Here is a 27,162-nt window from a genome sequence, read left to right as displayed (position 1 = left end):
CTCTGATGTAGCTCCTTGCATCAGAGTCCAACTCAAGCTGCCCCATGTAGAAGACTGGCCCACCTGCTGACAAGAGTGGCCAGCCATTCAGATGCCTGCTGGTAACCACCTTCCGGGTGTCTCTGCAGTCAGAAGCAACCCCTGCCTCCTTCTCTTTCTCCCAGCCCAGATAGTAATCATAGCCTATGGGAAATCATGGCCAGTGTTTCCCAATACTTACTATCTGAGATCCTGGCCCCCACCCATCCACTGAGTCAACACCCATCAGATATAAAGAGATGTGAACCCTTACTGGATTGAAACTGCAAGGAGTTTAAAAGGGTCTAGAAGCCAATGGCAGGACATCCTGTCAATAGCGGCTGCAGGAATCTAGATAAAATAATTGATGGGTTTGAAATACAGGCTTTGTGCACTCAGTAAGGGAAAAGCACGAGCCTTTTGAAGCTTGCTAGTCCAGCTGTGAGTGAAAAGGCAGGGGAACATCTCTGGAATTAAGTAAGGTGCTGCGGAAGAATTTGCAGAATTAACTGCAGGCATAGAAGTAAACATCCTTATTGAACTCTTCACCGCATGTCCTCTCAAAAATCAGACAGAGAAGCAGAAAAAGTTGGAAATACATGAGATCATTTCCAGCCAGATGGGATTAAGGAATTTCCCACAGGTGTGCCCCAGAAAGGTCACTGTGATACAGATGTCCCATGCCAGTGGAACACCCCAGATACAGGACACCATGAAAACAGTAACCCAGGAGTCATAAAGCCAAAAGTAACGTGGAAATCAATCTATTTCAATTCAAAATCTTATCCTGCATAAACAAATGAGATAATATTCGGAAAACAAAACTGTTGTTCCTGCAGAACCTATTCCTAGTTAAAGACTCTGAAAGTACTTAGGTTTCTACTTTGGACCAATACCTTTGCTGGAATCGGCTTAGGAATGATTTCTGAGCAACAAAAAGAAAATCAATCGAACCTTTCCATAAACTGCAAGTGAGATAAATGTTGTATAGAAGATTTGTTAGACTTCCATAGAAATGTGCTTGCCCTTGGATGTGTCCCACACATATCAATACCTTGGATGTTAGATTAAAACAAACACACAATCTGCAAGGATTTCCTCCACTATTTTCTTTTTCCATTTCCTGAAAACCCCATAGCTACTCCATGTATCTTCATTCTTTCCTCTCCCTCCCAACTCCCAGCCAACCTGCCTCTATTTGCCCTGTCTTCAGTTTTCTCTCCTTCCCTCACCATGGCAGCCTCTACTAAGCCCTAGTGGTGAGAAGCAGAAGTGACCCAGTTACCAGGCATGGCCCTCACAGGACTTCCAAAGGACAGCTTCAATTTCCTGTGTATTCACCCCTCTCCAGTGCTTTTACTCCTCCAGTCAGCCTCCTCATCCTCACTTTTCCTGCTTCCTTCTCTCCTTCTTAGCCATCAACCATGCTGTCTTTTATCTTTCCCTTACCTTCAGCTATATTTATTATGCATTTGTTTCATTTATTTCCCACTTATCTTCACAGCTTACATCATTTGCCTCTCCGCCATTTTTTATAATTGCAACAATCCTATGAGATAAGTTAGGATGAGAAAGTGTAATTGATCCAAGCTCATCTATAGTAAGCACCAAGGCAGAGTGGGAATTTGAATGTGGGTCTCCAAGAGCCTCTTGCTACTACCCAATACTGGATGTCCTGGGTCAAACAAGTAAGTCACATGGCAGCAGGTTGCCTGGTAGTTGTTGCCAGGCTTAGCTTTGATAAGTCCTCCCCCAAAGGCCAAAACAGCCCTGGAAGGACCCCTGTACCTTTCATCTTTTATGGATAGAAACCAAGTCTGCAAGGCTGACAAAACTGTTATTGCCTAGAAAAGGGAACTGAGGGCATTCCTTTTGCAAAGCTCCAGGTGCTGCCTTTATTATTTAGCACCACAATATTTTGTTTTGTTTTGTTTTATTATTTTCTGCAAATCTGAACCAACTGTTTTTGTCTGTAGAAAGATCTGCCTTGTCTGTACGCAGCTCCATTCTCTGGATTTAAGTATCCACAGATTTGACCAAAGGGAGAAACAGATATTTTGTATTTCAGTGTTACCATATCTTGCAATAACCTGACTGAATAGTTTTATTGTCCTTCTAATCTGCCTTGAGTCCCTCTGACAAAAATGGACTATACATAGAAATAAATAAAAAGCCACCCTGTGTGTATTGCTAACTTCCTATTAATTATCCTAGATGGGTGCCTGTATTCTAGATCAGAGGTAGTCAACCTGTGGTCCTCCAGATGTTCACAGACTACAATTCCCATGAGCCCCTGCCAGCAAACGCTGGAGGGAGCTCATGGGAATTGTAGTCCGTGAACATCTGGAGGACCACATGTTGACTACCCCTGTTCTAGATGGCTTAACAACCAAGTTATTTGGGCCAGATCACCCAGTGCCTAGTGGACTAAATAAGTATCTACAATTAAAAGTAACAATAGCAGTAGATGACATCATCAAATTTAGTAGTACCAGGGTTGGATGTTAGTAGCAATGGCATCAACAAATGGAAACGTTAAACTATGAATAAAATGACTTTAGCTATAGCATTGCAAAAAACAAAATCTATGTTCATTTACTGATCTATGTTCATTCACTGATTTCCAAAACAGAAAGAGGAGGCAATATATTTTGTTCTGTTTTATGTTTGAAATATTTCAGCTGACTTTTTGGTCATCTAGAAGCACGGGGTGGAAAATCAATGCATCGACTTGTCACATCCTGTTCCACGTGCCCAGAGAGGAAAGAAATAAGATAGGAAAGGGAAATAATTTCTCCTTCCTTCATCTCCTGCTCTTCCCCTTGTAATTCAATGCAGGCTTTCCTGTTCAGAAATTTATTACACATCTTAAATATTAAAACAGTTCTCAGGGGATTGTTTAGCAGAGTCTGTTTTACGAACTGAGGTGGCAATATTAAAAACTGCTATAAAAGAAGAGAGTCATAGTTTAGTGGGAGAACTTGTCCTTTTGCACATCTGGAGCCCCAGATTCAATCCCTGCATCTCCAAGTGGGGCTGAGAAAGACCTTAGGCCTTGGAGAGCTTCTCTCCCTTAGACCTAAAATACTGGGGCAATAGAGATTAGCTATTTGACAGTACATATGTTCACATTAAGAAAAAAATACAGTGTGGTCTACTTTGTTCCTCCTTCTTGGTCAAATTGGCACCTGCTTGGTCATGTAGGGCATCTGCTGCAGACATTCCACTGAAGTATAGCTTCTTAAGGACATGATCTCACCATGCAAGATCTGGAAAATTGCTTCCAAGTCAGCTGTTGCTGGTGCAGAGAACTGACACAAACAAAATCTGCTCAGGTTGCACACAGGCTCAACAAATTTTGTTTCTTTGTGCAGAAGAAAACACAGTATACACATGTTTATGCATATCAAACATATTTACATTTTTTGAAAGTGGTTCCACTCTGAAAAGTGACTGTACAAAATGGTAACTGTTGACCAACAGCACCGTCCTTTCAAAAGTTGTATCTGTTGACCTCACACACTTAAATGAGGCCCTTCTAGTTTTCTTCTTAGCTTTGCCCACTAAACAGAATGTTAATCATGCCAATGAAGTTGATTTCTCCTGGTCCCTTACAGACTTCAAACATAAGGCTCGCTGTCCATTTTCTATCCTGTGTTTAGCTAAGAATAGCAACATGCTATGGAACTAAATTTCCTTCCTTCCTTCCTTCCTTCCTTCCTTCCTTCCTTCCTTCCTTCCTTCCTTCCTTCCTTCCTTCACCAGACCAATGCTAGTGAAGATAATAGGTCTGATCCCACTGACCTTTCCACTAGTGATGGCACTTTCTATCAGTACAAAGAACATCAGAACGGGCATAAATAAGTGGCCACAAAATCATAGGGGAATGTTTTGTGGATATTTTTAGACAATCAAAAAGCTGCTTTCAGGAGTCAATAAGGGATCTGAATATATGGTGAAGCCGTCAGACATACACTTCCTTGTCACCTGTTAAGTGTGGAATGACAGAGGACCAATGTGTCTGGTAGGGATGCCTGCCTCTATGTGAAACCTGGAGAACCCCAGGAATTACAGCTCATCTCCAGAGATCCCTTCCCTAGAGAAAAATGAATGCTTTGGAGAGTAGATTCTACAGCATTGTACCCCACTGAGTTCCCTATTTGTCTCAGGTTCCATCCTCTAATCTCTAGGCATTTCCCAATGTGGATCTGGCAGCCCTACCTTGAATTCACCCCCAGTGGCCAGTGGGGACCTGTCAACCATCTGGCCATGTTTTTTTGGTAGCAGATCTAACCAATACCAGCCTTCAAAAAACTCCAGATTCCCTTCAGCTTGGTGAACTATGACTGTGTTTTTGAAGGTCAAGGATCTGTAATGTGTAAGGTCAGATAATTATTATGTAGGAGAATTATCAAATTAATGTATTATGCCCTTTTTCTGATGAGAAAAGTCTGGTATGAAAAGTAATTGAATAGATCCTAATTTGACTAGCCTTCCTAGATCCTAGCTTGCCTTGTCACCCCAAAAGGGACATCTGTGGCACTGAGACGTGCGCCATAATCAAACCCTGAACATTTACATGCCACCTCTTCCATGTGGATGATTAGAGCTATGATTCCAATACTCATCAACTGATGAAGTAAAGCAATAGTAAAAGTGTTAATATCTTTCCAGAAATGTAAGTTGCTAATTATCATGATTCAGTCAATTCAAGTTGCCACAAGTGAAGAGTTAACCTAAGCAATGAGCCCAGAGATTACAAGGCAGCTGTGTTGGTTCAGAGCATCATTTAAAACCAAGGCCATGTAATACCTTTCTAGGAGGGCTCTCAAAATAACACCAAACAAGATACATGCATTCCTAATTAATGGTTCAAAGGAATTCAAAAAACCTTTGTGTTATTTGGATTGCTCTTAATAAAAGGTATTATATAGCTTTAATTCCTGGGTGGCCAAATGCCCTTTTGTTGAGTTGAAACTAAACTGTTTAGGACTGATTAGTGTCCCCGTGAATGAGTGGATCAGTGTTTTATAGTTTTAGCTCTACCTCTAAGTAAGTTAGAAAACTGTTTTCTAAAAAAAATCTAGGTAAATGCAGCCAGGTGCCAGGAAACTGCATCTCTTCTGCATTGACATATGCTATTCCCATGACTTCTTTGTCCTTCTCTAGAACCAAATTTAATTCTTGTATTGCCCTCTGCTACAAAAAAGTTCTATTCGGTTTAGCTGAATATTAATATTCCCCAGTAACTTGAACAGGCTGCATTTAGGAATGGAGATGTGATATGTGTGTTTATATACTGTTGACTGGCATGCCATTTCTATGCATTAATGCAAAAGATCTTGAATCAACTCTGGAAGGTTAACATTCTAAAAGAGAGTAAATCTAAGAAAGTTATGACTTTCCCAATGTCATTCAATTGTACATTAATCCTTTCATCCTTAGGCATTAACCTATCCATGTATTATTACTAGCTACAGGGGGGAGATAAATACACATATTTTGTTCATCTTTCTCCCCCAACAAGGGCTAACCATAGCAGGAAGGAGGAATTCTTGTTTGTGAAAGGAGCCAAACAGGAGGTAACTTGGCACTATTTTCTCTTTATATAGCTCAAATTGAAACTGAGTCTGCTCAGAGAATCTATTAGCATTTCAAAAGCACTGGAAAGATTTGATCACAAATCTACCATCATCTTGTCTTTAGATATTAACTAGGCAGTAAGTCCCAAGGTACCCACGTTTGCTTACTTCTGCTCAGTCATTGCAAAGATTCTTTTTCTTATAAAAATAGGACATACAAATCAAAGAAAGATTAATGTAATGTCAAATGAAATCCTATTATTAAGAGAAGGGAAAAGATTTATTTGTAAAGCCATTACATTTTTATTTGGACTAGTAAAGCCCCAAAGAACACAGTCCAATGACCCCCATTTTGTACAAAGTCACTCTTCAGAGTACAACGGAACTTTCATATTAACCATGCAGGCTGAAGAAGAAATATTCAGTACAGGTTACCTTTCCAATATATGTTAACAATATTGAAAACATCCACAAACAACACAGACAGCACAAACTTCACTCTTTCACTAGAAAAAAGTAACAAAAAGGAGTACACTCACAGATAGAAAACTTGTTGCTGTTGTCTTTCCCTGGGAACAATTTAAATCCTCTAGATTTAAAATCTATGGCCTTTTTCACTAGTTAAGAAAACAAACAGAAACACGTATCAGGTAATACAGTCTAACAAGAGTTCATTTCAACTGACATTTTTTCCCCCTCTTTTAATCATGGAGGTACATATTTAAAAGTAAATGATTCCCAACAATATTGTGTATCCATAGAGGGAGGAAAATACTGCAAAAGAGCACTTTTACACAAAAGGCAAATATTTAAACGGGATTGTCTTTTTAAAAAAAAAACCTTATAGGAACAAACAAGGAATATCCATCACCTTTGTCCTCTTTTTACAAGATAATGCCTCTTATGCAAAATGTAAAGACAGACTGAAATATGCCAATTTCCATGTGCCATAACTGACTTGTGTGTCCCTAAATTGTGCAATTATGGAACCTGGAAAACGAAGGCTTTGGGATGCAAGAGCATTCCCCAAAACTTTATTGGCATTTAGCGGTAGTTTATTGCACTTATTAATGGTTATCTCAGTTCTTTTACTTTAAACTCTTCTCTGACATTTTCCCCATTAAAAAAAAAAACAAACAAACAAGTGCCCTTCCCAACCTGTAGTATAGTTTTATATACACTCCAATTTTGATCAAGAGAAAACTATACAAGGTGGTCCCTGATTATCCCAAAGCAAGCGATGGTAAAGCAATGACAACATTAAGTAAAGCATGGCAATATTGGTTTCTCTCCTGTCTCTGTCTCACTGTCAACCATATTTAATTACGTGGGAGAAAAGCAGTGAACATAAATGTAACCTTTTAAAATATATAATATATATGGTAAGAGTGAATACAGACAAAGCACAGGTAACCTATCTGTATGGAAATCAGTTCAGTAAGTCAAACCCTTCTCTAAAAAAATGTTACCTTGATGGATTCAGTCACAAGTACTTTTCTAGCAGGTTTCAGATGTAGTTACACTGATACAGCATAGCAAATTGGTTGTGCATTGTTCCAATTTGTCACCAAAGTGTCCTTGCAAATATACAGCAAGTAGGATAATGCATAAGGATAATGTGAGATGCAGTCTGAAGACATGTTGGAACGGTGGCTGCTTCACCGTATAGAAAAGTCAACAGGTTTATACTTAGCTTGGAATGGGAAGTTTTCATCTTGTTGGGTTGGGAATATGGCTGCTAACGAGCTGCCCAGCCCCCACCCACCCCACTTGATCTGGCTGCGAGCTGTGGCCCAAGGCCACCTTAAGCTGCCTGGCCAGAGGCCAGGGGAGGGGAACCTTTCAAGGCCCATTCTTAGGAATGGGCTTTGAAGCTAGTAGTAAATAAATGCAGAGATTCTAGTATATGGGAATTGTGGCTCTGTGGATTCACACTAACCATCTTTTTGATTGGATCAACCTCTTAACATAGGGCCTACAATTACTGTAAAACAAATAAATGACAATTTAGTTAGACATTATGTCAATACCAAGAATGCCTCCACGGTCTAACAAAGGGACCAATTCTGCACGGAGGCCTAAAACTCATGCCACCTCCTGCTTGCAAACATGTGGTTGGAAACCACATGTTTGCAAGATTCCTAATAGGAGACCCCTCCTATGTTTTCCCACCGCCTCATCATGTTTTTTTGCCGCCCGATGAGGTAACAAGTGCAACCAACCCAAACCTCTTCCCCCCCTCCCCGCTTCATGGCTCGTCTATCACTGCAAGCCACCAAACCCTGCATAGTGGTTGTTACACATCCGCATTGATTCATTGAACAATAAAACATTCCCTCCTTAGATCTCTTTTTGGGATTCTTGGCGTAATGGTCTCTCTTTATGTTCTGTTATGTTTGTGATAGGCTGGCCATGATAACTGGACCCTAATGAGTGACTGTTTCACAGTAAAATTTTAAAACAAAGAATATGGACACCAAGGTGGTAGGGAGAGGGCTGCTCAATCACACATACACCCTTTCCTTGTTCATACCCCACTGCCAGAAACCACAAAGAGGAATGTGTTTCAGCTGCCCAATCTCAAAATTACAGTGCACAATGAAGAGAACATTTTATTTTTACATAGGGCATGTGGCTCTGTGGTGGCACACAAATGCAGACCGCACAATTTTTTTTTTAATTCTCAATCCAGAAAAGGAGAGGGGAGGGCAGGTGCAAGGGTGGGTAGAATGCTAATGAGACTGTCACACATTTCTCCTTCCACACAGGCTTGCCCCTGGTTGCTCCCCAATTGGAAGCACGACAAGAAGTGGCAAATCATGAATTTGCAATTTCCTTCATCTTGAAGCAAATCTGCCTAAAACTTGTGCCAGCCACGTGAGAGCTCCAGGTTGCTGCCAATGTCATAGTGGAAGCTACACTAAAACCCACAAGTAATGAGAGGCTGTTCTGGGGCCAAATTCCTTGTGTGGAATTGGGGTGTGAGGAAGGGGACCATATTTTGTTTCAGATCACAAGTTTTCTAGGAATACCATCCTATGCAAGTCCCAATAAATTCAACATGGTTTACTATCCTGCTTAAGGACAGAGACAACTGTCTCTGCCACAAAGGGTCTGTTCATGTTTAATGTGCTTTTTTTTTTCTAAATTAGTTACAGTCTTTAACAAAACAAGCTTTACGTATATCTCTTGTCATCATGTGATAAGCATCATAATTATACCAATATTTAAACACTTTTAATTGGCTAATTTTTATTTTCCTTTCTTAAATATATATGTATAACATCAGCTACTCTGGTTTTTAATTAGACCGTTTCTCCTCTCTTCTTGAAACATATGTGTTTGTGCTATAATTTGACAAAAGGGTGACATTTCTATTTTTCAGCAGATTTTTTTTCCCTTTCAACACTGGGAATTAGGCATTCTGCAGCTGTTTTAAAACAGCTGTGAAGCAAAGAATTCAGAATAAGGAGAGAAGACAGGAATAGCAAGAAAGAAAATGAATTAAAGAAAAATAACCAAAATAATGTTAGAAATCTACAGAAAATTAAACAGTTTAAAATCCCACAGATTTTACAAAGAAAATTAAATATGTGCTTATGGCTGAAGTTGAATGTACACTTAAGTGGAAATACACCACCGTGAAAATAAAAGCTGTATATAAGATTGGACATAGCATCTGTAACAAGATGATATAGGGATAATATAAAATATAAGAAATACTGGCTGGCTTCATTGCATTATCTCAATCATGTGATTAAAACAGCCTGCAGAATCATTGCATCTAATAGTAAAATATCTGACACCATGCCACTCACAAAAGAAATAAAATCAGACGACTCACAGACAAGGGAGAGATCTCTATACATTTTTATGGCTTTGTAAATTCATTAAAAAACCTAAATAACAGCCTGATGAAGACTAATGCAGTTCCAGGAGCACAAAATGTTCAATACAGTTGAGAGTCAATTAATGTTAAAATTTCACTGTCCAAATAACTAACTCAAGTATAGATACTGATGATTGATAGAGTTACACACTGCCCCTCTTCCCTTCACTGAAGCCCTTTCATGTTGTAAGATAAAATGTAAATAAAAGAAGTAAAAACTGGTATAAGGACCAATATGTCTATGTGTTTGTAACTATTGAGTATAGTTTTCTAAGAAATGGGTTTTCTCTCTCTAAACTTTATAATAATTAACCCTTCCTCCCTGTTTCACCAATAGATGCTAATCTCACACTTCAATAAATGAACGATTTGAAGAATTCCATCATTCAGGCAAAGAAAGAAAGAAAGAAAGAAAGAAAGAAAGAAAGAAAGAAAGAAAGAAAGAAAGAAAGAAAGAAAGAAACCCCAATAATTAACACAGCAGTGTGTTTACCCCTGTCCCCTATTCCAGAGTATAATATCTACAGTTTATTCAGTAATGATGTAGGTTTCAACTTAGATACAGACTTTTGACCCACATTCTTCCAGTGATAGATAGAGGTGTGAATTTGCATATATAACACAAATGATATGATCTTTTGTACTGTATATATTATTGGGGGGGGTGTACATCTTGAAGTTTCTAAATTGTAGGCCATAGGCTATGTATACAGCATAGGTGAGATCTGAAGATGCCCTTCCTCCTTGGCTATTAATTCTCACCTAACCTCACATGCTTGTTGTAAAGAAGAAATAGAAGAGAGGATACACATGTAAGCCACTTCCAGTCCACATTAAGGATAAAAGCAGGAAATAAATTGAGTAATAAATAATGAGTGAACAAAAATACAATAAACAATATACAAATATAGTACTTCTAATAATATAGAATGATGAATATAGAAACAATGATTTATAAAGACATATTACATTTTGCCCTGATCTTACTTCTACTGGGCTGTCAAAGCTTTCATCATTTGCAGTTTAAATATATGGGTGGCAACCCAAGTAGAAGCTATGCTCTTGGTCTGCCTGCCAAATCATGATGTGAACCCTATCATAGTAAAGTAGAATAAAAAAAATCAAGAAAGATTACACATTGGGTTTAGAAGCTGGCCACACAGCTTAATTCACAAATGATTTCACACCAAATAGATTCCGTACCAACAGAATTGAGATTTTCCCTACACAACCATTACTCCTTTGGAATTGCTGCTGGTAAAAAGGAATACCCTGCATTTGTGCAATTAATTGTGCAACATAAGGTACACTAAATTTTGGTGTGTCTGTAAAATTTTATTAGTATCTGATGTTCAGTAACTATAATGAAAGCATTTGGGAATTGGTACAAATGAGACAAGAGGCAGCCGTTCATTAGTAGGGCAACCTTAAGCAATCATGCCCTTCTAAAACCATTAACTTCTACTTAATCAAACTACTCATTTGACCCAATGACCCTGAGAAGTACTGTACTGATGAATTTAAAAACAATCCTAATAACCTAACTCCAAACTAGGACTATTTATCCATATTACCATAACTTGCTATAGCTTGGGGGGAAAGCCTTCAACCAATACCTTCTATGCACGTTCTTCTCAATATTTATCCTTCCTTGAAGAAGAAGCAAAATCCATAGTTCTCCTATATCCATACAGAACACACAGTCCAAAAGACAATTCCCTAATGCATCAATTAATCCAAATTGACACAAACACAATTTGTTTGAATAAGCAAGCTTCTTATAGTGACTATCCACTACCTGATAACATATTGCATTTAATATATTGTGGGAGGGTTCAGGAAAGGTTCTTGGATATGACAAACGTAAATAAAGGGGGGAGCAAACATTATGTGCTCTATCGTATGAGTTCAAGAAATCCAATTCAAACAAACTAGGGATGGACACAAACCTAACATTTCCAGTTTGGTACAGCTCCTGAACTGTACCCTGAACCAAGCTGGAAATTCCCTGAAGCAAATGAGCTATTCCCTTTCTCCCAGCCATGGCTTCCTGCAGTAGAAAAAAGGAGGGATCATCCAGGAAGAGGAGCCATTTGACCTATCTTGAAGGGCCCATATCCAGCCTGTGCTGAGGCAGCTGCATTGGCTGCCAGTTGTGCCCCAAATCAGGTTCAAGGTCTTGGTGTTGACCTTTAAGGCCCTTCATGGTTTGGGACCCACATATCTGAGGGACTTTCTCTCACCATATGTCCCTTGCAGAGTTCTACGCTCAGCTGGTACCAATCTGCTGGTTATTCCTGGCCCCCAGGATGCTCACCTGGCCTCAACCAGTCCTGGCCCTTACCTGGTGGAATGAGCTCCTGGAGGAGTTGCAGGCCCTCAGAGAGCTTTCTGCATTCCATAAGACCTGCAAAATGGAGCTCTGGCAGGTATATGGTTGGAAACAGTGCTAGAGCAGGTGATATGGGTCCCCCCTAGATATTGGCATTGGACATCTTGATGCAGGTTGGTCTCTCCCTATGCCTTCCCCATATGAAGTTTTGTCATCTGTTTGGAGTTGTAATACTGTCAATTGGAGTTTTAATAGGGTTTAATAGGGTTTTAAAAGCTGGTGAGTGGACCTGACCTGCTCAGCTGTTGGCCCAAATAGGTTAATCAAACCAGAACTGGGCCACGTTCATGCTGAAGTCTGGCTCATGAACCAGTTCACAAACAGCTTCTATCCCCAATCTCCTCTGGAGCTTGATCTGAATTCCACAAAAGTGGATTTAGATTCAAACAATTGTATCCAAGGACTTACCTAAGAGTCCTCCCTCAACAAGGAAAGATAACCATTCAACTCATTAATTTCAATAGTCTTAGAAGGGTCAGTGGAAGTTTCTGCAACATTCACAGAGCGGAATCCTATCCACTCTTGGAGGTTCCCACTGCTCCACCTATCCACTTGCAGCAGTGCCTCCACCTGACTGATACATGCTGCATCACTTCCTAATCCCACCCACCCACATTATAACTATCGTTACCTTGTCCTTTGTCTCTTGTTATCTTGTATCAACACAGCCTTCACCTACATGGCCCAGACAGTTGTGTTAGCTCCACCTGACTATAGCTTTACTAAGCCAGATCTTTCAGACAACTCTGTGTTTCCTTTAGTATCTATGGAACCAAAGACTAAAATTTAAAAGTAATACATTTCTGCCAGAGAACTGTGAGAGAACAACCTATATTCATATAATCCTGGGTGTTTTTAAAGCAAAGAGGTTACAAGCAAGATATCATGGGTGGTTCAAGTATTTGCCTCCTATCCAGGGTCATGATGTGAGATTCCAGTATAAAACCTTGCAAGAAGCTTCAAGGCTACCACTGTCATTCAACACTATCACTTACTAAAAGCATTAAAAATAACAGAACAGCAGACAATATCCATATAACCTACTTACAGCCCTTCCACCCTAACTTATCTGGTACAGAAAAGAAAAAAAATCTTTAAAGGAAGCAGGCAACCAGAAAAAGAAAAAAAAAGTATAGATGAGAAACACAAGGACATCGGAATACAATAAAGAGGCAATGGGGAAATTCAGCAGCAAAGGAACCTAGACCACATTTCAAGTCACTATTGAAAACAAAGCAATATTATTTTCCCTATACATAAAACAGGAGTGATTCCTCCCACCCTTAGCCCAAGGATCCAGCATTTCACTCATTCAGAGGACACTAATGGAACTTTGATATTGCAAGAAAAAAATATTTGGCCACCAAAGCCAAAGAAGAAAAGAGCTGTTTTTTTTGTGCTCAAAGCAGCTTACAATCACCTACCCTTCCTCTCCCCACAACAGACACCAAGTGAGGTATGTGAGGCTGAGAAAGCTCTGAGAGAACTGTGACTGCCCCAAGAACATCCATCCAGTTTTAGGTGGAGGAGTAAGGAATCAAACCCAGTTCTCCATCTTAGAGACCACTGCTCTTAACCACTACACCAAACTAGCTCTCAAATGGTCAACGTAAATGGAATAATCACAATGTACCAAAGTTCTCAAATATGTCATACCATAATTAGTTGGAATACAGTCATGCTATTACTTACTTATGAATACTCTACCAAAATGTCAAATGAATTTCTGTCTATGAATCAAAACTCAGTTGACTACCCATCACATGACAAACCAGAATAGCAGCTTTAACCTTAGTGCTATATTTAAAGACTATCTTTTATCCCTCTAGTTTGCAAACAGATTGGTTTGTGGATTGAACAAGAAATAAATAGTTAAGGAATGGCGACCCTTCCCAGGTAAGAGCATCCCATCTGTATTAGTCTCCTTCATAAGCTTAGAGTGGAATAACTCTGTGTGGGACTGCACTGATGTTTGGTCACTGACAGAGCTGTAAATAACCATTCTCCCTCCAGGGATAGAAACTACTGAAATTACATTCCATCCATTTTACACCTCAATCCCAACAAAAATATTCTAGTGTTGTTTGTTTTTTGTCAAACAAAAAATGATCATCGAAAAAGGAAGTGATGTGCAACAGCTCTAGGAGTCACTTAGAACTCTATAATTTTGCCATAGAGGTTTTGCAGATTCCTAGCGCTATCTTATGTTCTAGTTTTCCTTAGAAGTGACCCAGTGGGGTAGACTCCCTCCAGTTGTAAAATATTTTGTTTTTAAAATACATGTGAAACTTGAATTTTATTTGATTCTTGGTAGGAAATTTATGTGCCAGTTGTTCCTCCTGGGGGTGCATTTGCACCCTCTGCATCATTGCTATTTACAGCACTGCTTATTGAATTACGGTTATTACTTCCCCAACTGTAACATTAAAATCAGCTCCATACTATCTATTTTCATAGAATAGATAGCAAATCATAGTAACTCTTGACTGTGAACAGGAAGCAGCAGGAGATACATGGGTGAATGCCCATAGGTCACATCTTACCAACCCTCTGTACCACAAAGATGTACTGCTAACTAGTCATATCATAAAATAAAATACTATTATAGCTCAGTAGGCAGTATAGCATGGCTCAATAAATTACACTATCTGAATGGTCTTATTTGCAAATACCTACATTTTAAATATATCACAATTTTCAAATATGGCATTTTTTATTTAGCTCTAATGAGGACAAAATGTTATAAGAAAAGACACATCAAGAATGATGAATAATTTTAAAATGATCCTCTCTCTCTCTCTCTCTCTCTCTCTCTCTCTCTCTCTAGGTGTGTGTGTGTGTGTATGGATGGATGGATGGATGGATGGATGGATGGATGGATGGATGGATGGATGGATGGATGGATGGATGGATGGATAGATGGATAGATGGATAGATGGATAGATGGATAGATAGATAGATAGATAGATAGATAGATAGATAGATAGATAGATAGATAGATAGATAGATAGATAGATAGATAGATAGATAGATAGATAGATAGATAGATAGATAGATGATAGATAGATAGATAGATAATCTGTAGTTCTGAATATCTCTCTTGACTCCTGTTTTTGTTTAAGGAACACTACTGAGTAACTTCAGAAGGGGAAAAACAATTTGTTGTTTAGCCTATACAGGAAGGGACTTATAAGGGGGGAATTAACTGAAACAGTAAAGAATATCATTCCACTCGGTTGTCAACAAAACCATACATTATAAATATTGCCACTCTATTGCCTTTTTCAAATGAAAACCTGCTGAAAGTTATAACAAATATGCTGAACATTATTTTGATATAGTTCAATACAAAATGTATTTTATTTAAAAAAATGAAAACCTGTATCCAACCTCTATAACAAATCCAAATAAAGATGTATGCTTGTGATATCTTTTACAGGTAATGTCTGGTACAAAGTTTGCACACTGAGTGGCATTATTCTTTGTGATTGTTAAGACTTTTTTAAAAAGTCCCTAAAGACATTAAGAAGAAGAAAGGAAATCAGGGCTTCCATCAAGAGTATGTTCAGATAGATTAAATGCAATGACAGTTGTGGCTAAAAATATACACATCTAAACAAGGAAATGTGGGCACAGTGGTCTCAGTACTTAGTTAATCTCACTTAAATTACATTACAACTAGAGTAATAGAACCATAGAATCATAGAGTTGGAAAGTGCCAGACAGGCCCTCTAGTCCAACCTCCTGCTCAATGCACAATCAGCCTAAAACTTCTAGGATTTGTCTCTGTCCAGCCACTGTTTGAAGACTGTCAGTGAGGGGGAGATCACCACCTCCTTAGACAGCCAATTCCTCTGTTGAGCTACTCTGAGTGACCCTTTATGCATGACGGCAGCTTCCGCGCACAGGCGCCATGCCATTGCAGTGGGGCACAATGCCCTGCTGTTTCCCGTGTACGCATGGGAGCAGGGCATGCTGGAGGGCTGGATCGCTGCCGGCTGAGGTAAATGAAGCAGTGGGGGTGGGGAAGGGAGGGAGGGGCCAGGCCCCCTCTACACACACTGGTGGGGCTAGGGGGTTGCCCCTGCCAGCTCCGTGGCTCCACGGAGCCCGCAGGAGTGTGCGGTGTCCCTTAAGAGGCTGGGCAGGCCGACAGGCCTGGTACTAGCGATTATGCACAGCGCCAGTCTGCCGCAGCCCCGGCTTACCCAGGAAACTATGGAAGATCCCGTGTTTACTTAACGTGGGCCTTCCGTAGCCATGGGCTGGGAGGGGCCTGTGCTGGCAGCAGCAGCAAGTGTTATCTGGAATTTTCCCCGAAGCGCTGCTGCCGCCAACACAGGTAGTACGGCCCGTGCATAATGGGCCACTGTGATTTTTTCTTTCCTGACATCTAGCTGATATCGTTCTCCCTGTAGTTTAAACCCATTACTGTGGTTCCTATCTTCTGCTGCTTAATTTGTCCCATTAGCTCATATTTTACTTTTGTTTTACAATGTAATTTTTAAAATTTTATATTCTAAACTGCATAGTGCATAATGTAAAAAAAAAAATTGCGCTAACACAGAATATTGGCCTGGAAGGTATACGGAAATTACCTATCATGAACACATTGCAGATCAAACTCATCATCATCAACACATTGCAGATCAAAAGGATCCCATCCTTTCCCAATCTCTGCTTCTCTCCCTTATGCACCACCTGTTCTTGCCTCCCCCCCTTTCCTCCCACCTGGACTTCCTGTATGCCTGTCTGTCTTCTTACCTGACCGAGTGTTTCTTATGCTCAGCCTCTTACTTCCCGATTGTGTATTCATGATTTGCATCATAAAGTATTTGTGGCTAGTATACACATGCTTACGTAGCTTCGAACCTCAGTAAGGCTCAGCAGCTGGTCAGGAAAATAAAGGACCGCCTCCTAGCACAGCAGCTCATCATTCATTCATTCATTCATTCATTCATTCATTCATTCATTCATTCATTCATTCATTCATTCATTCATTCATTCATATTAATATACCGCCCTCCCCGAAGGCTCAGGGCAATTTACATATACATTAGTGCAGATGAAGTGATTAGTGCAGATGAAGTACACGGTTGGCCAAACTGTGGCCTTCCACATGTCCATGGACTACAATTCCCATGAGTCCTTGCCAACACTAGAATTGTAGGTTTATTGCTCACTGATTGTAAAGGTAAAGGTAAAGGTATCCCCTGTGCAAGCACCGAGTCATGTCTGACCCTGGGGGTGACGCCCTCCAGCGTTTTCATGGCAGACTCAATATGGGGTGGTTTGCCAGTGCCTTCCCCAGTCATTACCGTTTACCCCCCAGCAAGCTGGGTACTCATTTTACTGACAGAAGGATGGAAGGCTGAGTCAACCTTGAGCCGGCTGCTGGGATTGAACTCCCAGCCTCATGGGCAAAGCTTTCAGACGGCTGCCTTACCACTCTGCGCCACAAGAGGCTCTACTGATTGTAAACAAGTGCCAATTTTAACCGTGCAACTTTGCTTTGCTTTGATAATAGCCAAACTCCAGGGGGCACCTGAAGATCACCTGATCTCCAAACAACCAATATCAGTTTTAGTGCCTCACTGCACTTCCACTAGTCCCAGGGGCAAGGGCAGGTTGGTTGGCCCAATGGCAGGAGAATTCCTGGCTGAAGAGGGCAAATATATATATATATATTATTGTGCAGAAAGGTGGGATCGGATTTCAGATAATCCCAGCTCCCTGCAAAATAACCCCCATGGCTGCCCTGTGTGCCGGAACCATTCCACCGCTTCTGTGTTTCCCGGGGGGGGCACATTTCAGTTCCGTAGCAGATCCGGTGCTGAAATGTGTCCCCCACGAGGACACAGAAATCTGTGGAGCATGAAGCTTCTCAGCAATGCAGTCCAGAGCGCCACCGCTGGTGCAGAACTGGCCTCTACCACAAGTGATTAGCCCTGCAACCAGACGAATTCTGGCCTGGGCCTAATTCTCCCTTTGGAAAAGGTCTGACTTCCTACTTGAATGCAACAAAACCAGGATGAATTTTGCATATATTTTCAAGGTGTTCCATCCAAAGTTTGTCTACATAGATGTATAGCATGTGAGGGGACTGAGTTCCCTGGCTGTGTAATTCCACAAACAGGACAAATGTCCCAGTGACGTCTTAAAATTTTCCACCTTCCCCATGATTTTAGTTCTGCATTATACAGCTATGCCAATTATTTCCTCCACACACTATCTGTGGACACACCCAGAAACCTTAATAAGGTTTGTGGAACACACTTTCCATGATCTCTGAATTTCAGAATCCCACACCCTTAGAACCACTCTTGGTGAATGAATTTGGCCAACATCAAAGAACTTTAACATCCTACTTCTTTTCTGTAATCTACCTTCAGTTTTAGCAAAAAAAAAAAGCCATCAATAAATGAAATAAATAAAATTTGAGGATCATCAAACTACTTATTCATGGAACTAAAAGGTAGATACAATGGAAACACGGTATTCAATGTGAATCAGGACTGAGTGAAAGAAGCCTACATTCAAAAGATGGCAGTCTTCAAACAAAGGTTGGATACACACTTTTCTTGGATGCTTTAGGATGCTTAGGGCTAATCCTGCGTTGAGCAAGGGGTTGGACTAGATGGCCTGTATGGCCCCTTCCAACTCTATGATTCTATGATTCTATTATTCTATGATTCTAAGATGATGATTGAATCAGAATTCAGGGACTAAACAGAATGACCCACATTTGGAACAGAACAAAAAGTATCTGCACTCCCCTGGTTATGGTTACATCATACATGATAATGTTGCAGACAGAAACAAAGGAAATTACATGCTTTATTACAGCTCGCTGAATTAAATGGCAGCATGATAAAAATGAAACTGTGGACTATCAGGCAGGAATGAATGAAAATAGTACTGAAAAGCAGGCTTGGGTGGTAAGAGAGAAAACAGCAGAATGTAAACAAATGTTAATGTTCAGTGAATGGAATAAATTTTATTCTGTAATTTACTACTTGTTAAGATGCAATGCACAAATCCTATGTATGTACTGCTTTAGTGTCAGGGGGTTTAACAGATTAATGTTATTCTCTCTGTTTCTTAGAGGAAGTTTTTTTTTTTTTAAGAACATACCTCCCCCATTTTGTATGATGAGAAGTATTTATTTGTTTCTTGAATGAAAGACAAAAGAAAGGCAACTAATCACTAATGAAACATGAGGTTGACTAATGAGAGAAGGTATGTAACTCCCATTGGTTGTGATCTGTCTTTAGGAAATGTAAGGCTATCACATTTGTCATCCTGCACTACGTGGCAGTCCATTTCATTCTATTTTGTCTCTGTGCAAGGTTATGCACATGTAATTATCAGAATTTTGCCCACAGGGCAAAAAGCATCCTTAATCCTATCACCGTGTCTGATTTATTACCTGAAATGTCAATGACTTATATTTGCTTCTAGAAATCTACTATTTCCAGAGAAGTCTAAAAAAATAATAATAATAAATAAATGGTTGCTTATTACTGTAACATGTTCTAACAATATTTTATGTATTTCCTATGGAAATACATCTGTATGCATTGGGGAGCTATGACATAGAGTTAAGATTGAGAACATTCTCAGCTGTGGAGCTAAATGGATGTTCTTGAATTACTCTTTTCTTTCTCAGTTTACATGATTGTTGAGATGATATATTGAGGTCATGCACATATACACCACCCTGAGAACTTTGGGGAAAGTATAAAATAAAAATTGTATGGACATTGGTGGAACAAATTAAGAACCTGGAGATGCTCATGTAGTCAGAAAGTAGGACGATGCAGTGGCTGACAGCTTGACCAACTCTTACCTTCTTAGACTAGCTAACCATGACCAGCTTATCAATGCTTGTGTAAGCTTGAATTTAGGCAAATCAGAAACTGCAGCTAGTTCAGAATACAGCAACATGTGCCAACTACTGCATTCTGGCTGGCATTTTTCACTTGTTCCCCTATTCAAAGTAGCCAGTTTAGCATCTAGTAGAGTCCATTATTTTTCTATAGTTTCCCCTGTCATTAATGAGTAGCCGTTTGCCTCAGGAAAATATGCTGTGTAAACTCCATCATTCAAAAATCTTTAAGTTACACAGGCAAGAAGGTAGTGAGTGACATATATGGTAATCAATGGGATTAGGAACTTTCACCCCCCCACACACACACACACAAACACACAAAAACAACACAACAACATTGTGCCATATTTATCACCGGGAAGATTTCTTCTAGTTGTAAGCTGGTGTATTTCCCCCCATTTTACCTGTGTTGGCTTTTCTGTACGGATATTTATTTTAAAAAGCCTTTTCTTATAATGTAGTCGGAATGCACTGACCCTCTAATCCAGGTACCCAGCTTGCTTTTATATGAGTCAGTTTTCCGGTGACTCAAGACATTAGGATGTTTTGAGGGGAGTAGAGAAACTGGGCTATTGTGAGGTGTGGAAGCAATGTTCCATTACCTCAGGGAGAGGATGAGATTCTCCTAAAGGAGATGGGATCCCTGACAAACAGACTCTCAGAAAATTGAGCTTTCTTGGCCACTTGATATATTGGAGCAAATGATGAGAAGTCAAGAGGGTGATGAAACCTGTGGGGGTTTTGATAAGACCCACTTTCTGTTACCAGTTCCCTGTGGAGTTGAGGAGTTCATTGTCTTGAGAACCTCACAGTAAGGCTATTTTATAGAATCATAGAGTCATAGAATTGGAAGGGACCTCATGGGTTATCTAGTCCAACCCCTTGCACTATGCAGGGCACTCACATCCCTATCGCTCATCCACTGTAACCTGCCACCTCCTTGAGCCTTCACAGAATCAGCCTCTCCGTCAGATGGCTATCCAGCCTCTGCTTAAAAATTTCCAAGGATGGAGAACCCACCACCTCCTATCTATGATGTTTTTTTTTTTAATTGAGTTTAAGCTTCAGTAATTTCCTTTAGACTCAGGATAAAAAGGGTTTCACTGTGTTTGGCATTGGGTTAGTTGGTTGATTTTACTTTATTATTTATTTATTTATTTATTTATTTTGGAGTGGGGAGATTGTGTCTTGAGCTTCAAGAGGAGACTGGGACATATTTTAGAGAATGCTAATAGGTAAGTGGTTGCCAGAAAGGTACAATCAAATGAAAGTGTAAATCCAGTCTGATGATATGCTATAATTTTTATTCAGCATCCAAATGAAGATTATTGCATGTACTCAAATTCTGATCCATTAGGTTGGGTCTCATAAATGCACTCTACTATAGGTAGTATACTTGGCTTGCCTTATTTACTTTGGTTTTACATCTTGTTCTGCATGTGTATACCTACATCATCCCTGTCACTTAATAGAATGGAATGTGTAAGAGCCTTTGTTCATGATGTACACAACTGCTCTTCAAAATTTTGGTGTTCTCCATGGTTTTTGGAAGAAACATGGCATGGTATAGGCCAGTATCATCAGATCTCAGAAGTGAAGCAGGGTTGGTGCTTGGATGGGGGACCTCCAAGGAAGGCTCTGCAGAGGAAGGCAATCGTGAACCACCTCTGCTTCTCACTTGGTTTGAAATGCCCTTGCTGGCATCATAATAAGTTGGTTGTGACTTGACATCATTTACATATGTATGCACCACGGTTTCTTTTAATACAGATTTTAATTTTAAATGTAGTTTTCTGCAGAGAGAAAATTAGAGACATGTCACACTTCATTCACAACAAAGTGTATGGAGGAAATCCCTCTGATATTATGTGATAATTGCTGCTATGGTTATATAATTGTGAAAATTCCCAGTGTAGGATCAACTATCGGGACATACAATACTCCTTTCCAAATATAATTGGCATATATCCATTGAACAAGAAACCTCCCAAACAGAAAATCTGTTGACTAAGTAAGTTGATGGGGAACTTGATACAAATTACCCAAAACTGAATTGAGTAGAACTATTAGAATCCTTAGCTCATATGCAGCTAACCCCCCCCCCTGAATTCATTTGTACATTGTGCCATAAAGTGTGAGCATGGAAATGTTGGTCAAAATCCCTCAATCAATATTCACTGAGCAGAGTCCTAAAACACCATACACAACCCTCTTTCTCTTTTTCCCTCTCCCATTTCTGTCAGAGTACTACGTCTTTCAGAACTGTAAAGTCAACACAGTGCTTTTGTAGATACATCAGTTAAAATAGCATTCCAGAAAAGAAAGCCCCAGAAAGCACTGGCATATCAAATAAAGAAGCAATCACCACAATTCTACAGGGAGGTTTTAGACTCCAAACTTCCTAAGAAGCCATCAACTTCTTAATTCTAACTGCACAGTGGTAGAGATATTATGGGAATATATTTTTTCTTTGTAATTATTACATATATATTGCAGAAATCTGCTCTGGAGACCCAAGCTGATCATGAAACCATTTCCTTGTACAATTTGTTACTAAGGTTGACGGCTGGTGGGAGACAAGGGCCTGGGGACATAGGTGCCAATGGTGAACCTGGAAGTGAAATCAAATATCCACGAGAAGCACCATGATTTTACTAGTCCTAGAGCAGGGATAGCCAAACTGCAGCCCTCCAGATGTCCATGGACTACAATTCCCAGGAGCCCCTGCCAGCGAATGCTTCCCCAGGCAGGGGCTCCTGGGAATTGTAGTCCATGGACATCTGGAGGGCCGCAGTTTGACTACCCCTGTCCTAAAGCATTATGTCAATAAAATGTTGCCACTTCCAGGTTCACCTTATTTCAGCTTATTTTTCTTTCCTCTGCCACCCTACCAAGTGGCAGCGCAGGTCAAGATTTGCTGCTGGGAGGTTTATCTCAAAGTAAACAAGTTATTTAAATATAAATAAGTAATTTAAATATAAATCAATGTTCTCAGGAATTATTCTCATAAATCACAAACAGGATGATGCCAGATGCCGTCTGACAAAAATTTTCACTGTGAAAAATCCCTCAATTTGGATGAACAATTTACCTCAGTGTTTTAATTTCTTTGTTTTAAAAAGGCCTTAATTTTAGATAATTGAAACTGATTATTTAATTTTAGATAATTTAAGCAGTTTAAATTTAAAGCTAAAGTGGACTTTGAAAATATTACAGTTTGAATATTACCCATTTGAATAAAGGTGGGTATTTTTGAAAATGGTACTAGGTTTCCTGCTCATCTGTTTTGTTTCACCATTAGCTTTCCTCAGGTTACTTGACAAGTAAGGCGCAACAGTGACAAAGTGTTGGGAGATTTCTGATACTACCATATTCAGTTGAGTACTACAGAACACAGCATTATGCAATCTCTTTCTGCCAATTTCATCATGTGATATTATTTTTAAGCAGAGCTTAAATTGCTGCCCCCCCCCCCCCCCCGTCTCAATTTTGCTTGATTTACCTGGTGTCATGAGTTTGGGTAATGCATAAACTTGAACCTCTCAAATCACAGCAAAGATTTATCATATGGAGACGGCCTATATGGTAACTCATCCATACGCAAGCTAGTTCCATGTTTACCTGTTGACCTAAAAAATATGTACTGTAAATAGTTTGTTTTCATGAAGTTAGTTTGAAAGCAAACCATAAAGTGCTGGAACTACCTTGCTTTTTGTTGAAACTGCCAGATGGGGACATCTCGTTGGTGTCTATCAGTCAGCCACCCCGCTGAAAACATGTCATGTAAAAACAACATGACAATCCCCTATTGTTGTTTTTCTAAAGACTGTGATTACTGTAGAGCAGCTAGATTCAAGTCCGGTAGCACCTTAGAGACTGCTCATATTTGCGGATTATGAACTTTTGGGAGCCAAAGCTCTGACAAAGGGAGTGTTGAAATGTGAAAGCTCATACTCCCAAAATAATATTTGTCTATAAGATGCTACTGGACTCATATCTAGCGGCTCTACTGCACACCAATTTAACTACCCTCTGAAAGTTCACTTATGCTACTATGCCAGGAGAAGGCTTCACTTGACCTAGCTCTATGACTTACCAGCATGAACTACAGCTATTTGTAAAAGCAAGCCTTCCATTCCCTCCAATTAACAGACCCTGGGTGAAGGTGTCCTCATGTTCCATTTTACTTTCTTACTGGAACCTGTCTAGCCTTTCATTTTATGGAATCAGAAAAAAAAAAGTTAGTGTGCAGGTGACACATCTGTGGCTATAGACTAAATGGGCACAAGTAAAATAATATCCAATACCTCTATGAGTAACAACTGCAAGCTCTTTAGTTCTTTCTATCTGTTCAGCATTTCTTGGCCGTCTTCTTGTACTTTGGGTATCTGCTGATTGAAGGGAGAACGACTCCTTGGAAGTGGCGAATTCCAGGTCAGATTTTCTGAGATTCACAGCTTGCACTTGCTGTTCTTCGGATATTCTAGGGCTGGTGACAGCAGTGACACTGGATACAGTAACATCAGCAGATGTGCTAGCAACAGTAAAATCACCAGGAGTAGCCGCAATATCCTCCTCTAACTCACCAGTGGAGGCAGTTTGGGTCAAAGTGGAAGAAGAACCTGTGGGATACATAGTAGCACTGGATGCTAACTTTTTTCTTTGGAATTGTGATTTTTTTTTTCTCTGCTCAATTTAATCAGATAAAATTCCCTTCTGATTACCACATTAAAGACAACTGATGTGGCAACTCAATCGTGGTTTATTTTGATTTTAAATAATATATGCAGTACTCAGAGAACATACTTGCACATTAGTAAACATCATGTACCTACAACGATAGAAATCACAAAGCACAGTTTAACAGAAAAATATCACTAAAAATAACACAATCCGGTGTTTTAGGGAGAAGTACCAGTAGGTCAGCAACAAGGTGGATGTTACTGCTCACTGAGAAGCTCATCTGAGATGCCATTTTAAGAGAAAAACTATGGATAAAATCACATGACAAATAGTTTCATAAACTGTAAAGAACAGTTCTCGCTTTAGAGCGAGGTTATTTTTCCTTAACAGATATTCTTATTTTCCTTACACACAGATAATTACTGGGTTCAAAGTTATCTGTGTTGAGTTCTATTAGGATTCCTTCTTGGCCAGAAGGAAGGATCTTAATAATTCCATTTTATGAAGGATATATTATGCTATTAGATATGGGTGATGAACAAGTACCAAGCTGTAGTTTTAATAAAACAGTTCTCACCTGCAATTATATCTGATAAGCAAAGCATTTTTTTCTATATGAGATGCTTAATCCTTTCCTCACTTTTTTTTTCTTTCCAAAATTGATTCCAAAAACATTTAATGGCTTTTGGGGGAGAAATATGCTTTCTGAAAGAATTTTTAACACTACAATGAAATAATGGATAGATTTGTCGAGTATTCCTTCCTTCCTGAAGTAACTCTTGTGACTAAACATATATAAAATCTTAATCCAATACATTATACCAGGACTTTTCCTTCTAATTTGGATAATTGGGTAGACCCATAACACAGCTACTCTGGTTTCATGTTGGCTGCATGCTGACATCATCAAAAGCACAATTCTATGTGCCGTTTTTTAACCAAACTGAATTATTGAGGCATTTATCATATAAGAATAAGAATAAGTAAAATATAAATCATAACTGGTTCAAACATTCAAGGCTCTGGAACCTTTCTTTTGATCTTGCTTTAAAGAAATCAGCGATTCAAATCTACCAGCTATCTAAAACAGGAGAAGAAACAGTCTGATGGACACTTGCCCCCTTTTCTCTATACTTCTGTCCCTCAGATGTTTTTTAACCAACAACCAAAGCAAACACCCAATCAGGGAAAGTTGCCAGGAGACAGGAACACAGAGACAGAACAATAGTTGAGAAAATAGACAAGGACTTCCCTCAACTTCTATCCTGTTTCTTCACAGCATATTGTTTGAGAGGTTTGGCACGGACATGGTTTTCCAGACTCGAATATGCTTTGGAATGTGAAATTATTAGAAAGCGGAAAACAACAAAACACAGGATAAAATGTGTGTGTCATAAATTCCAAAGGGAAATTAAAAAAGAGTATTTTGGTACCCCAAGACCTAATACATTTCTTGATGAATAAGCTTTCATAGGGCAGAGCACACTTAGTCAGATGTGCCTTATGAAGTGGTCCTTAGCTAAGAATACATATGCCACAATAAAACTATTTATATATTTTATTTATTCTTTGATTTATATACCGCGGCTCTCAAAGACTCGCGGCAGTTTACAATGAAATAGTAAAAACACAGAACCCTTTAAATCCCCAACACATTGATGGTGTCTTGATGGTGACACAGAAAGCTTTCTGTTTTGATTTGTAAATAGTTAGATATCTGGAGTCATACCCATTTTTATCCCAACTAAAACAGATCAAACATCCGATAGTGAAAGTTGAGGAAACAAATTACTAGAAAGATCAGTATAACCAATTTTGCATGGTGGCAACCACACCAAGCTGCCACCAGGAGTTTGTGACAGGTCTGTTAGCCCCACCACTTCCCGGGTCTTCACAGGGGATGATTTTCCCTGCCAGACCCAGTCTGCCCTGGATTACTGCCTCCACATGATGCACTAGAGTGGAGGGGTTCCTCTGCATTCCACGGAGGTGGGGGAGTGTTGTTTTTAATTGCAGGAAGGTGGGTGTATTAGTGGGATTGCATGACAATGCAATCCTAACTTCCTCCAAATTAAAAAAAAAAGAAATGACCCAGTTGGCCCTGCACCACTGCAAAGTGCCATGGAGCCAACTAGGACATTTTTTGCCCCTTACAGGATGCTCCTGGAAGACCTGACTCTTCCCTGTCCACACGGGCCTGCCCAGCAATAGGCCCAATTGATGCCTGGGGCAAAAAAGGGAATGTGAAAATACCTGCATTCCCTTGCCCTGGGGCAACATAAACTCTAAAGCAGTGGTCCCCAACCCCCGGTCCGGAGACCGTTCCCGGTCCATGGATCAGTTGGTACTGGGCCGTGGCTCCTCCTCGTCCTCCTCCCTGCCTTGGGGGCTGCCCTGCCACTCTGCCGCCGGCTCACCTTTGGTGATCTCCAGCGGCTGCCATGGCTGGAGCTCCCCCTCGGCATAGCACTGTGCAGCTTCTGTTGGCAGCGCCCCCCAGTGGGCAGCAGGAAGTCAGGGTGATGGTAGGAAAGCAAGTGGAGCAGGGGCTGAGGCAGCAGCGACATCCCTCGGCAAAAGACTACCCCCCCCGGGCCTCAGTAAAATTGTCAAATGTTGACCAGTCCCCAGTGATAAAAGGGTTGGGGACCACTGCTCTAAAGGATGCCAAATCTGGGCCAGTTCCAGGCTGGGACCAACATCATGT

The 27,162-nt window shown here is 40.0% G+C and overlaps 1 protein-coding gene across 8 annotated transcripts in view; it reads right to left on the bottom strand.

Moving 5' to 3' along the window:
- CSMD3 (CUB and Sushi multiple domains 3) overlaps nucleotides 1–27,162 on the bottom strand; it is a 675,220-nt gene that overhangs the window by 338,600 nt on the left and 309,458 nt on the right. For 4 of the 8 annotated variants that reach the window (XM_077351631.1, XM_077351632.1, XM_077351635.1 and 1 more), the window contains exons 7-8: nucleotides 24,080–24,394; nucleotides 6,140–6,217 (exon numbers count right to left, since the gene is read on the bottom strand). The exons of 2 other annotated variants lie outside the window; for them this stretch is intronic. In XM_077351631.1, coding sequence (XP_077207746.1) covers nucleotides 6,140–6,217; nucleotides 24,080–24,394 — 393 coding nt within the window. The remainder of the gene's footprint in view (nucleotides 1–6,139; nucleotides 6,218–24,079; nucleotides 24,395–27,162) is intronic. 2 more of the 8 variants (XM_077351634.1, XM_077351636.1) reach the window with 2 other exon arrangements.

This window comes from Paroedura picta, chromosome 9, assembly GCF_049243985.1.
Source record: "Paroedura picta isolate Pp20150507F chromosome 9, Ppicta_v3.0, whole genome shotgun sequence".
Taxonomy (NCBI): domain Eukaryota; kingdom Metazoa; phylum Chordata; class Lepidosauria; order Squamata; family Gekkonidae; genus Paroedura; species Paroedura picta.
The sequence above is the reverse complement of the archived record's forward strand: the minus strand, read 5'-3'. Positions and strand labels throughout refer to the sequence as shown.